Below are 15,674 nucleotides of genomic sequence, written 5' to 3'. Positions count from 1 at the left end.
GTTTAAATGAATCCTTTGACGCTCATAATACGTCCCAGGGTTTACATTGATCATGTGTCTCTCTTAGAGACATCTACCTCCCACAATAATACATAAACATTTGCATTTTTAATCCAACATACAGTAGAAGCTCAGAGTTACAAACACCTTGGGAATGGAGGTTGTTTGTAACTCGGAAATGTTCGCAACTCTGAACAAAACGTCATGTTCTTTCAAAAGTTTACAACTGAACATTGACTTAATACAGCTTTGAAACTTTACTATGCAGAAGAAAAATGCTGCTTTCCCTTTATTTTTTAGTAGTTTACACTTAACAGAGCACTGTACTGTATTTGCTCTTTTTTTTTTTTTTGGTCTCTGCTGCTGCCGATTGCGTACTTCTGGTTCCAGATGAGGTGTGTGGTTGACTGGTCCGTTCGTAATTCTGGTGTTCGTAACTCCGAGGTGCTACCATACTCCTAAAATCCTTACATTGAATCCAATAAGCTTTGTCCAGGATATTGTTATATCTGACACACACTGTCTCTCTCACAGGGCTGTGTGACTTCTGTTTCTGGAACTGAGAACTGAAATGCACAGGCGAGGGTGAAAATGAGAAAAAAAAGTTACCCAGGCATTTCTGACCCAGCGCAAAGGTTCCCTGCGGGTGCTGGGTGGAAGCCCTAGTCTGTCTGTCTCTTTCTCTTCGCATTTGTAATGTTCCCATCACTGTATCATCATTTCTTATCTGAATTGGTTTTCTCTTTCTCACGCAGTAGTCCATTATGATGCACCTGCTCAGTGTCCAATATTTACAGTTCAGTGACTTGGCTGCTTCAAAGCATCAGTAATGTATATTCTCACTGGCCCCCGATCCTTCTCCCATGGAAGAAAATGGCCAAGCTCCCCACTGGCTTCAACAGGCTCAGGAGAGGCCTATTTGTGGATTAATTGCCTACAAAATGTGCATGATCGTGTTTAATTAAAGGACAGCTTTTCCCATGAACAAAGAGGGCTGTTGCCTCATAGACGGGAGGTGTGGACGCCTGGCACCCATGCCTGAAGCAGCATACATATACATGGGGATGACATGGGTATGCTTTATTCATGAGGACTCTGGAGCTGACCCAAGAGTACTCCATTAATCATTTGGGCATAGTCCATCAGGAGCAGAGTCCACAGTGCTCCTAAGAGTTTGTAGGCAGCTGTGCTGCAAGGGCTTTTTGTGCAAGGTGATGTCATGTCTCTTCCTCCTTGCAGGCAAGATTGTGACTCCCTTGCTCAAGTCAAGTCATATATTACATCACAAGCAAATTAATGGGACTTTTCTTCAGTGTGAATAAGAGTATCACCGTCTAGTCCACAGCAAGGAGAACAGTCTTTTTATGTGTTCACTTAGATTTAACTGGGTGTTTCTATGCAGTAAAAGAGGAAAGGGGAAGAATTGTGAATATAGAGTGTTGGATTTATGACTGCAGGAGATAGCGATCCGCATGAAGCCCGTTTCTTCACCATGGCCTGTGAAAGCCAAGCAGACGGAGCTGAGAAACAAAGTCCCATCTCCTACTGTGGGACCCATGCAGATGACAGCTCCCTTCACTGGGTGAAAGGTAAGCAAATAGCTCAAACTATTGATTGCAACAATGACCTTCTGAATCAGGTGGCATTGAACTAAGAGAAGCTACATTTTTTTTTAGGGCTGCTCATTTTCAATTGAAGAAATATAACCATTATAATACACCTCTACCCCGATATAATGCTGTCCTCGGGAGCCAAAAAATCTTACCGCGTTATAGGTGAAACCGCGTTATATCGAACTTGCTTTGATCTGCCGGAGTGCGCAGCCTCGCCCCCCCGGAGCACTGCTTTACCGCGCTATATCTGAATTCGTGTTATATCGGGTCGCGTTATATCGGGGTAGAGGTGTAATTAAGCAAAAATAAAGAACACACCCCATGGCCAAGAATTACAAAAAAGTGGCTAGTAATTTTGGGTACCCCAAGTTTGGGGAGCCCAATGTGGTACACCTTAAAGAGGCCTGCTTCTCAGGAGTGCCCTGCTGAAAATTAGACCCCTTTAAGGCATCTCAATTGGGGCACCCAAAGTCATAAATCGCTTGTGAAGATCTTAGCCTGGATTTGTAAAGTGACTGACAAAGCCTTGCTCTGTTTATGTTGCTTAACACAACACTCCTTTAGAAATGGACTAAAGTTCAGTGTCCATCTGATACAATAATAGCAATTCGCTCCGGTAGCACATGTTTCATGCATAGCTCGCCAGGTGGTTGCCCTGTGCAGATTCAGCTGCAGGATCAGGGCCCAAGGTTTCAAAGTGACTTTAAAAGACATCAGTGGGAGCTGCAGGCGCTCAGCTCATCTGGAAACGAAGCCATGTAAACGTTTTAAAAAGGGTCCATTCAGTTTGAGCGTCTCTGTTTCTGGTTTGCCCAGTTTAAGACATCTAGTAGCTAGTGCCTGATTTGCAGAGGTGCTGAGCACTCACAGCTCCCTTTGGCTTCAACTGAAGTTGCGGGATGCCCAGCACCTTTGAAAATCACTGGGGCTAAAACTGGGCACCCAAAATTATTAGCCTTTGTCCTGAGTAACTTGCCTAAGGTCACAGAGTGGGTTAGCGGCAGGGCTCGGAATAGAACCCAGGTTTGCCGACTCCTGCTCCTGCGCTACTAGACCAGCCTGCTCACTTTCTGATGATGTAGTTCATCTCAGCAAACACGTAGAGCATTGTTTCATTCGCGTACCCCACAGGTCTTGAAATATGCCTATTCCATGGATTTTAATCTGGATGGGCCACACCTTTGTGTGAGAAGGAATTTAGCTTCCTTGTTGTTACCCAACACAGGGGAATCCGCGGGTGGGGTAGAGCTGGTGCAGAGGGTGGGGCGAGGTGTGTCATGGGTAGGAGGGGGTGGGGTAGACTCTACAGTGCTCTGCCTTATCCTCCACCAAGACAGCAGTGCCTTAAGCCCAGTTTCTCAAAGGTATTTAGGCACCTAGATACCATTGAAATCAATGGGAGTTAGGCTCCTAAATACTTTCAAGGAGCTGGGCCTTAAAGCCATTTGTCACAGATCTTCACAGCTGTTTTGAGTGGGTGGAATCCATTGTCTTGTCACCCACTGGACTGGCACATGATCCCTTCCCAGGTCAGATCACTTCCTCTTTGGGCACACGTAGGATTTGGTCTCCTTACCTTTCAGCCCTTGGTCCCTCCAATATAGCCAGAAGGCTGCGCAGCTCTTCGGGTTGTGATTTTCTTAGAAACGATTGAGGAAGAATTCAGAGTCCGCCACATGCTGAGAGCTTCTCAGTGCAATCTGCCACTTCCTCAATTTGCAAGCCCACTTCAGCACTCATGAGGAAAACACACCACAGAGCAGTCCCTTATGATCACACCCAGCCTTCTCCTCCGATTCTTTTTGCAGAGTTTCACAATGGCCAGGTGCTTATGGTTCTCACTGCTAGCAATACCTGCTCTTCCACCTTCTTTGATATGGAGCTTTGTGCAGAGAAACTGAAGACCTTTGGAATTCAGGTTAGCTCCTCACCGGGAACCTGGCTACTTGATGGCTTACCGGGGTGATGGGTATTTTTATGCCTGTGTCACTTGCACCTGTTACAAGAAATCAGGGTCTACTTCATATCTGTCACTCAGAAGTATAGACGGCCTATAGGAAGAGGGCTATCACTTACACCTGGGCAATCCTACTGACTTCAGTCATCTTTCGTGTGCATCACAAGTCGATATCTAAATTATTCGGCCATCTAAGTGCTGCATCATGGAGGGTAGCAAGGTGTTGCACTCCTCTACCCCATTTGACTGTCTGCATCGCTGCCCTGCAGTCACATTGGCTTAGCCCAATCATCACAACTTATTGCCTTCAGAGAGGTTGGGTGTGTATAAATTTCAGCTGCGTCTGAGAAAGTGATATTACAAAGTACAATGATAGTGCTTTGAGATCCTCTGGTGATAAGTGCTCTGTATAACTCAGGGCTTGTATACATGCGGAGTTGAGTCAGTGTGATTTTAAACCGGTGCATGTAAACAAGTCCTGCAGCTCGTAACAATCAATTTGCAGACACCTAGAAGATAATAAGGTGATACGTACCAGTCAGCACAGATTTGTAAAGAACAAATCATGTCAAACCATAGCTTTCTTTGACAGGGTAACAAGTCTTGAGGATGGTGGGGAAGTGGTGGTAAGGTTTTTGTTACTGTCTTGCATGATCTTCTCATAAACAAATTAGGGAAATGCAACCTAGATGGAGCTACTATAAGGTGGGTGCATAACTGGTTGGAAAATCGTTCCCAGAGAGTAGTTATCAGTGGTTCACAGTCAAACTGGAAGGGCATAACGAGTGGGGTCCCACAGGGATCAGTTGTGGGTCTGGTTCTGTTCAATATCTTCAATATCTGTTCAATATTTAGACAATGGCATAGAGAGTACACTTATAAAGTTTGTGGATGATACCAAGCTGGGAGGGGTTGCAAGTGCTCTGGAGTGCAGGATTAAAATTCAAAATGATCTGGACAAACTGGAGAAATGGTCTGAAGTCAATAGGATGAAATTCCATCAGGACAAATGAAAAGTACTTCACTTAGGAAGGAACAATCAGTTGCACACATACAAAATGGGAAATGACTGCCTAGGAAGGAGTACTGCGGAAAGGGATCTGGGGTTCATAGTGGATCACAAGCTAAATATGAGTTAACAGTGTAACACTGTTGCAAAAAAAAGCAAACATAATTCTGGGATGTATTAATAGGAGTGTTGTAAGCAAGACACAAGAAGTAATTATTCCGCTTTACTCCACTCTGAGTAGGCCTCAGTGGAGTATTGTGCCCAGTTCTGGGTGCCACTTTTCAGGAAAGATGTGGACAAATTGGAGAAAGTCCAGAAAAGAGCAACAAAAATGATTAAAGGCCTAGAAAACATGACTTATGAGGAAAGATTGAAAAAATTGGGTTTGTTTAGTCTGCAAAAGAGAAGACAGAGAGAGAGAGGGGGCATAATAACAGTTTTCAAGTACATAAAAGGTTGTTACAAGGAGGAGGGAGAAAAAATGTTCTCCTTAACCTCTGAGGCTAGGACAAGACACAATAGGCTTAAACTGCAGCAAGGGAGGTTTAGACTGGACATTAGGAAAAACTTCCTAACTATCAGGATAGTTAAACACTGGAATAAATTGCCTAGGAAAGTTGTGGAATCTCCATCATTGGAGATTTTTAAGAGTAGGTTAGACAAACACCTGTCAGGGATGGTCTAGATAATACTTAGTCCAGCCATGAGTGCAGGGGACTGGACTAGATGACCTCTCGAGGTCCCTTCCAGTCCTACGATTCTATGATTCTCCAGTCTGTTTCACTAAAAGACCTGATCTTAGCACTAAAAGATCCAATCTTGCTCCCACTGAAGTCAATGGTCAAACTCCCAGTGGCTCAAATGGGAGCAAGTATGGGCCCGTTGTTAGTGGAGAGAGAGACTTGAGTAACATGCTTGCCAAGGGTCAGTGAGCAATTAGACAAACCATTCATTGTGCTGAAGACAGAAAGGGATGGAGCAGAGCTGGAGGTGTCTGTGATGGACACAGCATGGCAAACTCTCACCTTTAAATATGATCTTGGTCTGACATGAGCTCCCATGATGGATCCTTTTGCAGTTTCATATCAATACAGTGATTCTGCCTCAGAAAGAGTTTCACCGCTTTCAGGGCAAGCTGGGCTGACTGCATGATCAGGGCAATGACACACACACACACACATACACACACTCTTTAGTTAAATGGTGCAAACCCTTGTGTGGACTCTCTTATTTCAGTTTACGAGGGGCTTATTTCAGTTTTGCTTAAACCTGTTCCTGACTGACTTCAGCTAAACCGAAATAAGTTTGATTTAAACCAATATAAGAATGTTCAGACAGCCTTTTGCACTGGTTTAACTAAATCGGTTTAAGATCCCATCAGTAAAATTTCTGCAACTGCTGCAACTCTGCAGGTAGGTGTATCCTTAGTTATACAGAAAGCATGAGGATCTCAAAGCACTTTACAAAGGTTGGTGGTATCATTTACAAATGGGGAAATTGAGGCACAAATAGGCTTTTTTTAGGCCAGATTTTTCTCTGTTATACCAATATAAATGAGATCAGAATTTGGGCCAATGTTCCTTGTTTGGAGGCAGAGTCTGGGACACAGGCCAATCCCATTGAATCTCCAATCTCATAATCTAATCATGTGAAATGCTGGCCTGGCTCTTGGCTATTGCCATTCAACTCTCCTTCTGATTGTTCTTAGAGAGCTGCATGAAAAAGTGAGTGGGATTTGTTTGTTTTTTGATTTCTGAACAGATGACAATGGATCAGTGGAGGAATTTAATTCAAAATGCCATTCTGGAACCTGAAGTAAGAAGATACATGTTCTACAACTCCAGAGCTTTTGGGATAGCCATTGCTGTGGTAAGGATCACGGCCTCTCATTGAGGTTAATTGGTATGTGCCGTTACTGATGTACAATGAAAATTGCCTTGGGGATTTTCACAGGAGCCTAAGGGAGTTAGGTGCCATTTCAATGGGAGTTTGGAGAAGGGATTGAATTTTCAAAGGCACAAATGGGAATTAAGTGTCCTACCCCTATTGACTTTCAGTGGGAGTTGAGCACCTAACTCCCTGAGGCCCCATTGAAAATCCCATCTTGCAGGGATTGCTGTATAACGAGGCAGGTATGCACACTGCCAACTTTTCAGGAGTCCCACCACAGGCTGCCAGTTAGCAAAGCTTTCGCTGTGGTGGCTTTAATGGGGATGGAACTCATTTACTGGAAGCATCTGCCTCAGCCCATCCTTCTCAGCTCTCAGACATCATCTGAAAACACTCTGGACCTCATTCTCATTTACCCTGAGGTCTTCTCACTTCTCTGGCAGGGCCGAGGAGTCTTAAAATGGGACTCAATTATATTTTCACCATCTTTCAGGTCCCTTTTCATGAACACATGAATAGTCAGAGGTATTTTTTAATGTCAGCCATTGTATTTTCGCTAATGCTGCAGTGTTTAGATTTTTAATATTTTTCTGTTTGGTATTATTGATCTAACCTGTCTAATTTATCTATCTATCTATCTATCCCATATAACATTGTACCACGCTGTATCATACCTACCTTTCAGTCCATCTCTAATCTATACGTCCCATCAGGCAACGTCCTGTCTTAAAATACCACTCCAAGGTATCCCCAAATGAATACGACTCATTGCCTTCATTAGTTCCTAGAGTGGTCCCTTCAGGCAGGTGCCACTGTACATCATTTTTGCATTATTGTATTTTAACTGTCTTGGCTGTACCCATCGTGGTGTGGGAACTTTATAAACACAGTGACTATAAGTATTATTATCAATACACCCGGGGGAATCTGTTTCTTACTAAAAATGTAGGAACTTGGTTGAAATTCTAAGTATGAAACACCATCAAGAATTCATCTGCTGTCTTTGATGATCAGGAGCTCATTCAATCCCAACTCTCATTCTAGACCTCTCTCTCCCCCATGATTCTTATTAGAAGAACCTTTTGTCCATTACCTCTCAGAAAATCCCTGGTAGTTTATCTAATTTATGAGAAGGGAACTTTCTTGTTCTCTTGACCTTTCTTCTGCTTTCGCTATTTTTGTGAGTATTGTTTTCTGAGTCTCTCTGGGTCTTTTCAGATTTTCTACATCTCAATCTGGGCAAATATTTACTCCACCATGCAGCTGTATTCCTTTGGGTGCCACTGGGAAGTCAGCATTCTGGTGACGTTGGCTGCCATAGCACTCACTATAGTTGTTATATTGATTATTGACCAACATCAAAGGAAGGTAAGGAGAAATTTTTCACGTGTTCAATTATGTATTTCTTTCCAAGCAAACAGGGAACAAGGTAATTGTCTAGAAGTATTTGAAGAGCATAATTGCCAAGAAGGGACAGAATATTTTAAAATGGGCACAGTATAATTAGAATAACCAATGGGGTGCAAAAATAAAGTTAGGCTGCATATCAGAAAAATAAAAGTCCTAGGGCTTGATCCATAGCCCACTGAAGTCAATGAGAGTCTTTACATTGACTATGATGGACTTTGGATCAAGCGCCGAATGATGAGAGCTATAGACTTAATCTTCCAAAGAAAGTGGAAGCTCCATTGTCTGAGATATTGAAACCTAGACTGGAAGATATACAGGACTATCTGAGATAATCCTGAACTGACTGGTGCGAGAAGGAACGGGTACAATGATCTTACAAGTCATTTCCCTCTCCAACTTCTGGGATTATATCACATTTTGTGGTGAGAACTCTGGTTGAATAGACCTGGTATGTAAACTTCCTTCAATGGCAGCAGAGTTAGGCCAGAGTTGAGCGCCTCTGAAAAGACTACCTGAAATGGATAGTTTCTCTCTTTGCTTTGTTTTCAGGGACTTAGGACTTTGGGACCATCAGAGTCACTGACTCTTTAAAATTCCTGGTTACAGGCTGGCCTGGAAAGTCACCGTGGGACATGCTAACATCTTCTCTGTTATTTAACAGATACACGTGAATACTGATGTGAGGCTGGCAGCTGCCAATGAAGTCTTCATGAAGCACAACTTACTTCTGGGGGTTGCAGATGCCATGGACAGACACCAGAACATTCTACAGGTATCCTTTCTGGGTGAGACAATTTCCCCTCATTGCTGGTGCCTGCAGATATGGAGGTATTTATCATCAGTCTTCTCATCAAAGAGGCTCTCCAGAGTTTTTTTTTCATATCTGGGGCCTGACCCACTGAAGACAATGACTCCAACTGAGTTCAATGGGCTTCTTTATTATTTGTTGAGTGCCAGTAGTGGGCTCAGGGCTGTACAAAGATAAAGGAACATGTGGTCCCTGCCCCTAGAGCTTACACTCTATGTTGTGAAGACAAACTCATTAAGGCACCTAATACACCATTTTCACAAGTGCCTCCTGACTCTGCATGCCCTACTTAGACACTTTAAAGGGGCCTGATTTTAAGAGGATGAGTGCTCAGTGCTTTCAGAAAATTGGGCCTCTTTAAGACGTCTCAAATTGCCCCCTGCCCTCAACATAGAGGGACACCAAATTAGTAGGTACTTCTAAAAATTTAGGCCCAAAGGACCAAACGAAAGTGAGTCTCAGACCCTACTTTTTAAAGAGAACTTTTGTGGATTATCGCACAAGAGCTTGGAAGACGTGCAGTTGAAGAAGGGGGTTGAAGAAGGGGACAAGAAAACAAAGACTGCCCCCCCCCCCCCAGCATAAGAGGCAGCATGGGAGAAGGCACAATGATTAGAAATGGAAAGGAAACCAAGAGCTGAGAGGGGAGTAGGAAGAAATTAGGAGAGATGCAAGCAGGAGGGAAGTTATGCAAAGTCTTGAAGGTGAGGGTGACACACTTGAGAACTTGAACTAGATGTTTGGACAAACCTGGCTACACCTCTAACTAATCAAGATGGCTAATGGAATAGGCTCTGGCTCTGTGCATGTGTGCTGGGCTTGTCAGAGAGCAGAACTAGGCCCAAGGATGTATATTTTTGTCCGTCTTACTCCAGTGTTTGACTATATCTTTTCTCAGCTTTCATATTGCTTTGGAATTCCCTTGATCATGCAAAGCAAGACTATAGATGTGTACCCCCCGCAATCCCCAAAATTGATGGAGCACCTCATTTTTCCCTCCTCAGGGACTCAGTGGCCACCACCCACAAGCATCAGTGGGTCCTAGTTTCTTAGTGACTGGGGCCTCAATCTAGTGGCTGGGAGCACAAAACCAGCAACTTCTGGGTTATTAGGTCACAAGTACAGAAAATCAAGGACTACGTAAAAATAAACCACAGTCTATTCCCTGGACCAGACAGAGGTCATTTAAAAGAAGGGGAGGGGAACAGGTGAAGGTCTCAGAGAAAATAAATAAATAAGGCCCCAGCCCTCCCAGAACAACCACTAAAACCCCCAGACAAGAAATACCCCCACCATAGTCTCCCCACAGACCTGACCAGGGCAGTGGGGCTGGAGCTCAGGTTGTAGGGCTGGTATCCCTGTCTATGCATCCAACCACTCTCCTGTCCAGCTGGATAGCATCCTGGGCAGTAATGAGACCTGGCCGACCCCTGGCTCCCAGTGCAGGGGGGCCTATGGGCACCACTGGTTTTTCAGCCCTCATGGATGTAGCTTTTTGGGGCCCAAACTCACCATTGTGGAGGGAAGGCTCTGGTTTGGCCTTCAGCCATCTGACCGGGTCAGTCAAAATGGCTGCCTCTCCTGCGACTGTGGAGAGCAACAACCAGCCTCCTTCCCCTCTAGCTCTCCCTCCCTGGTCACTTGACCCCTCAGAGTGAGCTTCACAGGGGTCAGCCCAGCGCTGGCTCTTTGGGGCCAGAAGTTGGTCACCCCGGCATGCCAGTCCAGTTCCTAGGTGTGTCCCTCCAGCACAAGCAGATAGGCCGTCCCAATCATTGCCTGTGGAAGCTGTGTCTTGTCTCCGAAGTCCCCAGACTGGCAGGCAGTGGGTACAGATAGATACGTTGCTAGCTCAAAAGATGGAGCATTAAGGAATTGTATTGGTGTCTGTCCTGTAAAATGCTCCTTCCTTAACATTCCCCACTATCATCAGCTTTGCTTTGTCCATTTCAACCTGGAGCAGTGTCGTCACTCCTTAGCAGGCTATATTACAGAACGGAAGAGAAACCACCAGGTAAACGATGCTTGGAGCAATCCGAGCTGACTGTGCTACATACAACCTCTAGGATTCGGAAGAAATGAGGGGTATAGTGCATGGGTCAGGTTCCCAAGTATACTCTGGTTGTCTTACCCCACTCTAGTTACACAAAACAGCCAGAAACATGGCTTCACCAGCGAGCTGAGCTGGGTTTGTGGCTGCTTTGCATCACTGGAACAGCACAAAGTGTGGTGGCGAATTGAGCTCTGTGTGTTGATCTGAAAGTGAATCTAATAAAAATAAAAAGGATCGCCTGTTTGAATTTCCTTGTGATCAGGCCCTGTGGTAAATTTCTTCATCTAGGGCCAGATTGTTAGAAATGCGAGTCACAAATCAATTGTATGCATACGTGTCCAGTTCACATGTGCAATTGGGTGCCCGCGTTTCTCAAAATCTGTCCCTTGATAATGAAACGTAAAAATGTAATGAAAGAAAATGAACAAGAATCAGGGCCAGATTTTGATCCCTCACTCACACTGAGTAGTACCTAACTTCCTGAGCCGTGCGACTGAAATCAATGGGACAGCTCAAGGAGTAAGAGACGATTCTGTTTGACTAAGGTTATATAATCTAATCCCTTCGAAAACTGCTCTAGCTCTTTTCCTCTAGGATGTGCATGAATATGTAAATTCCACACTGGAGTGTCATTGCTGGTTATGAGCCCAAGTCCCAGTGTGCGTTTCAAATCCCCACTCCTGTAATCCTCTGAAATCTGAAGAAGTCCCACTGGAGAAGTGACGGATGCAGCAATGGGCGGAATGTGACAAGCAAACTGAACAACCTAACAGGCGTCCCACGTTTCAGACAAAAGCATTATTTTTTATTATTTGCTTAGGGCTGGTCTGTGAATGTCTTGAGGGTGCGCAGTTAGTCACACAAGTAACACAGCTGAAATGACTGGGTTTACTTGTGTGAGATACTGCTGACCAATGTGAGTAGGAGGTTTACAACCTGATCTGTAATCCTGGGTGCTGTACAAGACATAGACCTAGTCCCTCCTGCAGGGAGGTTAAATTCTATGCTAGACGCACAGCACGTGTTAGATGCACCACCTGATGAAATGCAGCTCCTAGCTCAAAGCAGTGTGGGTGGCTCTAACCTATTTTTAGGCTGGGCAGAATTTGATGTTTATTTTTTAAAATAATTTTGACAGATAACATCGATGTTTATTTTTAAGCACTTTTTCGAGGTCTATTGATTTAAATGTTCACATTTGCAGAAAATTGTGGGGGCGGGTGCCAGACAATACAGTAGGCTGGAGTCAGACAGTAATTATTTAAGGACAGGAGGTGTTGAGATACAAAAAGTTAAAGCTTTGATGACTGTTAAAACATTAATTGTCAACATCGTATGTCAAAACATAGGAAGTAAATATCCTTACATCAGACAGTAATTCTCCAGCAGCATTTTTTGTACTTTGCCTATTAGTAAATTTCTATTAATATGGATGGAAATAGTTTTTCATTGGTTTGTGTGTGTGTGTGTGTGTGTGTGTGTGTGTATGTGCGTGCAGTGAAGTTGACGTTACTGACATTCAGCAATAAAAATCGAATCCTGCCAAACATACATCTTTTTCATGCCCTTCTTTCCTGGGTGGATAATTGTTGATAACTGTGCAGCACCAGACCTTATAAATTATCCTTGCCAGCTACTCAGAGAGGAAAGGCAGAAAGACAATGCTGCCCACCTTTGGAGATCCCAAGACCTCTCCTTGTGTTTTTCAGTCAGCCCTGAGGCACAATCTGGACCAGTTCTGTGTCACTATGGAAACAGTGATCCAGTCGGGTCAGGGAAGAGGAGAGGAGAGTTCGTCTGAAGAGTCGCCTCTTCTACCCAGTGACAAGAAAAGGACTCTGGCATGCAGTGAACTGCTCCATCTCATTCCAGAGGGAGCTCCAGAGGTAACTTGGAGGCTAAGCAGCAAATGTTTTCTCTCTGATTTAGCAAGAAAGCTTCAATGGGATGAGTTTGATTTACTGTACATTTTTATACGCAGAGCTATTGAGTGAATTTAGTGCTGGTGACAGCCCTGGAAACAGAAGCCCTCTAGCTATCTGTAGAACAGCTACAATATGAGCTGTGGCGAACCAGGCTTGCCACCACTCCATCCCTGCCAACTTGGCTCAGCCCTGACTCCCTGGCAAGATGAGGTTGTTCAGTCTCCATGGCCCACTTAGTCCTTGGCCCCTCAGCTGGGCCTGTCAGCTAATAACAAGGGTGGGGACTGTTCTGTGAGGTTGACACCAACACGCTGAATCATTTCACATAGGCCCCAACATGGCTCTTGGATGGTAATAATGTTCTCTCACTGTTGACCTGAGCTGTATTTGAAGCAGTGACCTAGCCATCACTGTATTCCATTACCGTTCCTTTGAGCCATCTAGTAACCTCACTTATATTGCCGTTAAGGACAGAGGGCCTGATCCACATTTGCAGTAAGGCAGTGTAAAGGTGTGTACACTTTAAAGTGAGTGTAACTTGGACCCCTTTACATAGCCAGAATGGTGTAAATGTAAACAAGAATCAGGCCCAGATAAACTTAAGCTTCTGAGTACAGCAGGATCCCCTTGCTTTACAGGGACTTTCCTCAGTATTTACGGGGACTTTCCTCAGTATTTCTATTCATCCCATTTTTCATACAAGAAATATAGCTACAAAAGGTCTTTGATGGCTTTTGCACTATCCGCTATTGTAGGAGCATCTGTTTTGGGGCTGGATCAGGAATAGTAAGGAGAAATGCATTAAGAGTTATCATTTAATATCTAATACATCATTGACTGGGGGACAAGATGTCTCCTTGGCAGGAGATATTGGCACCAATATCTAAAAGGTCTTTTTCATCTTTGACTTCTATGATTGCCCCAAGACTCTATCACTTCATCTATCTATGGATGCTGACCCTAGAACTCTGTCACCATGGGCACTGTGTAGGTATTGATGTGTGGAGTGCCTCTGATGTTGATCTCATTCTTGTTCCAGGTGATGGCCCAGCAGCTGTTGGTGATCTTCAGTGGCTATTACATTAGACTCTTGATTAGTGGTCAGCTCCCTCAGGTCATCATGTTACGGCATGTAGAACACATGAATATTCCCTGCCTTTGCCAATTCATAGAGACGAATGTGCTTGACACAGGACACTGTTGGTTCAAGGCCAGGTGACGTGAGGGGCCTGGAAAGAGTTGTTGCAATTAATACTGTTCAAATACAGTGGTCCATGGAAGAAGCCAGGGCATAGGGAAGTCCCGGAGAGAGATACAACTGCATCAGGGATTTGTTTTGACCAATGAGAGGACAGTAATGAGGTGGAGGACATGACTTTAGTTAAATATTCAAAATCCCATTCAGAGACAATAAAAGAGACAGATACCTAACTGCCCAACCGCCCTCTTGAACAGGAGCCAAATCTCATGTGAAGAAGTGAATTGTGCTGCTTATGACTTCCTTACTTCTCATCAGGTCTGTTGGCCATCCAATACAAATAGTTGCATTTAAGTGTGTTTGTAATGAGCTATCAACTCATGCTGTGAACAGTGCAAGTAAGGATCATGCCTGGATGATGCACAGCATGTAAAGTTCAGATTGTTGAATGTTTAATGCAAGGAACATGGCAAGATCATGGCTAGTTAAGTTTCCTCTTTTATACCCCACTCATGTTCCTTTCATCATGCACGTGTGATCCTTGTATTTTTCCCAGCATAGGGAAATGACCTGGCTATTATCTTTATTTTCTTGCACAGACATGCTCTATTTTCTTTGGCTCTGGAGATCAGAGCATAATATCTCTCATGCTTGCTCCACGCCGGCAGAAACTCACAAACTCTTAGCATCCCATTTGTTCGGGACTTTTGTTGGTATTTGTTATTTTCTAGGCACGGACACTGCACTCAGCACTGTACAAAACACAGAAGATGTCACTACCTCTGACCTGGAGAACTGCTAACCTAGGAGCATGATCAGAAATGTCCCCCACGCCTTTGACTATACCAGGAGTTAGGGGTGATGAACAACTTCCAGAAGGTGCTTTAAAAGACAGACAACATGAAACACACTACGAAATCTTAAGCAAAGTTCTTTATTGAGCATCTTTTCTACAGTTTTGGGACAGTATTTTTTTTTTTATGCTATCATTTGTAAATGACATGGAAAAGGAATTAGTTTTAAGCAGGAGACCAAAGTATCTGCTTGTTACCGGGTTAATTTAATAAATGGCAAGTGAACGAAGTGCTTAAATTATGCAAGTAATTGTGTCCTGGAGTAATAACCACGAATGGGCAATCAACATACAAGTCAGACATGGCTCGTGCTTTCCATATGAATCCATCTGACAACTGCAGACCCTATCATCTGGTTTCAGCAGGTAAACTTAAGGCTATAGTTCCATGGAGGAGTTGATCCAGTACAAATGGCAATAGGGATTTACATGACCTCACGACCATGACAGGCTGTATCCAGGGCCGGCTCCAGGGTTTTGGCCGCCCCAAGCAGCCAAAAAAACAAACAAAAAACCCCGCGATCGCCATCTGCGGCGGCAATTTGGCGGAAGGTCCTTCGCTCCGAGCGGGAGTGAGGGGCCGTCCGCCGAATTGCCACTGAATAGCTGGACCTGCCGCCCCTCTCCGGAGTGGCCGCCCCAAGCACCTGCTTGCCAAGCTGGTGCCTGGAGCCGGCCCTAGCTGTATCTGTAAGATTGTAGTAGCTGCCTTAGGCACACAGATGTCCTAGTGACGATCAGGGTATATGGGGCTAGACAGACAGTTGTAATGATGTGCTCCTGCCCTGTTATTTCTAATTGTAAAGTCCCCTGAATAGCTTATTTCTGTCAATGAAACACATTCATTTGTAATTTGCCTCTCCATGGAGGCACTTAAAGATCTCATTTAAACCAAGCTCCACCTATTACATAGGAACATGGGAACTGCTAGACCACATCAGACTAGCGTGATCCAGCT

General features: G+C 44.3%; 1 protein-coding gene across 1 annotated transcript; it reads left to right on the top strand.

Annotated features, from left to right (window-relative positions):
* Positions 1-1,447: 1,447 nt before the first annotated feature.
* TMEM268 (transmembrane protein 268) lies at positions 1,448-13,884 on the top strand. The gene is made up of 8 exons (XM_065418957.1): positions 1,448-1,589; positions 3,422-3,531; positions 6,341-6,448; positions 7,688-7,837; positions 8,541-8,651; positions 10,621-10,701; positions 12,450-12,626; positions 13,705-13,884. Exons 1-8 carry the CDS (start codon positions 1,448-1,450, stop codon positions 13,882-13,884), a joined length of 1,059 nt encoding a protein of 352 aa, XP_065275029.1.
* The last annotated feature ends 1,790 nt before the right edge of the window (positions 13,885-15,674 follow it).

Source organism: Emys orbicularis, chromosome 18 (genome assembly GCF_028017835.1).
Source record: "Emys orbicularis isolate rEmyOrb1 chromosome 18, rEmyOrb1.hap1, whole genome shotgun sequence".
Classification (NCBI taxonomy): domain Eukaryota; kingdom Metazoa; phylum Chordata; order Testudines; family Emydidae; genus Emys; species Emys orbicularis.
This window is presented reverse-complemented; position numbering and strand designations above follow the sequence as displayed.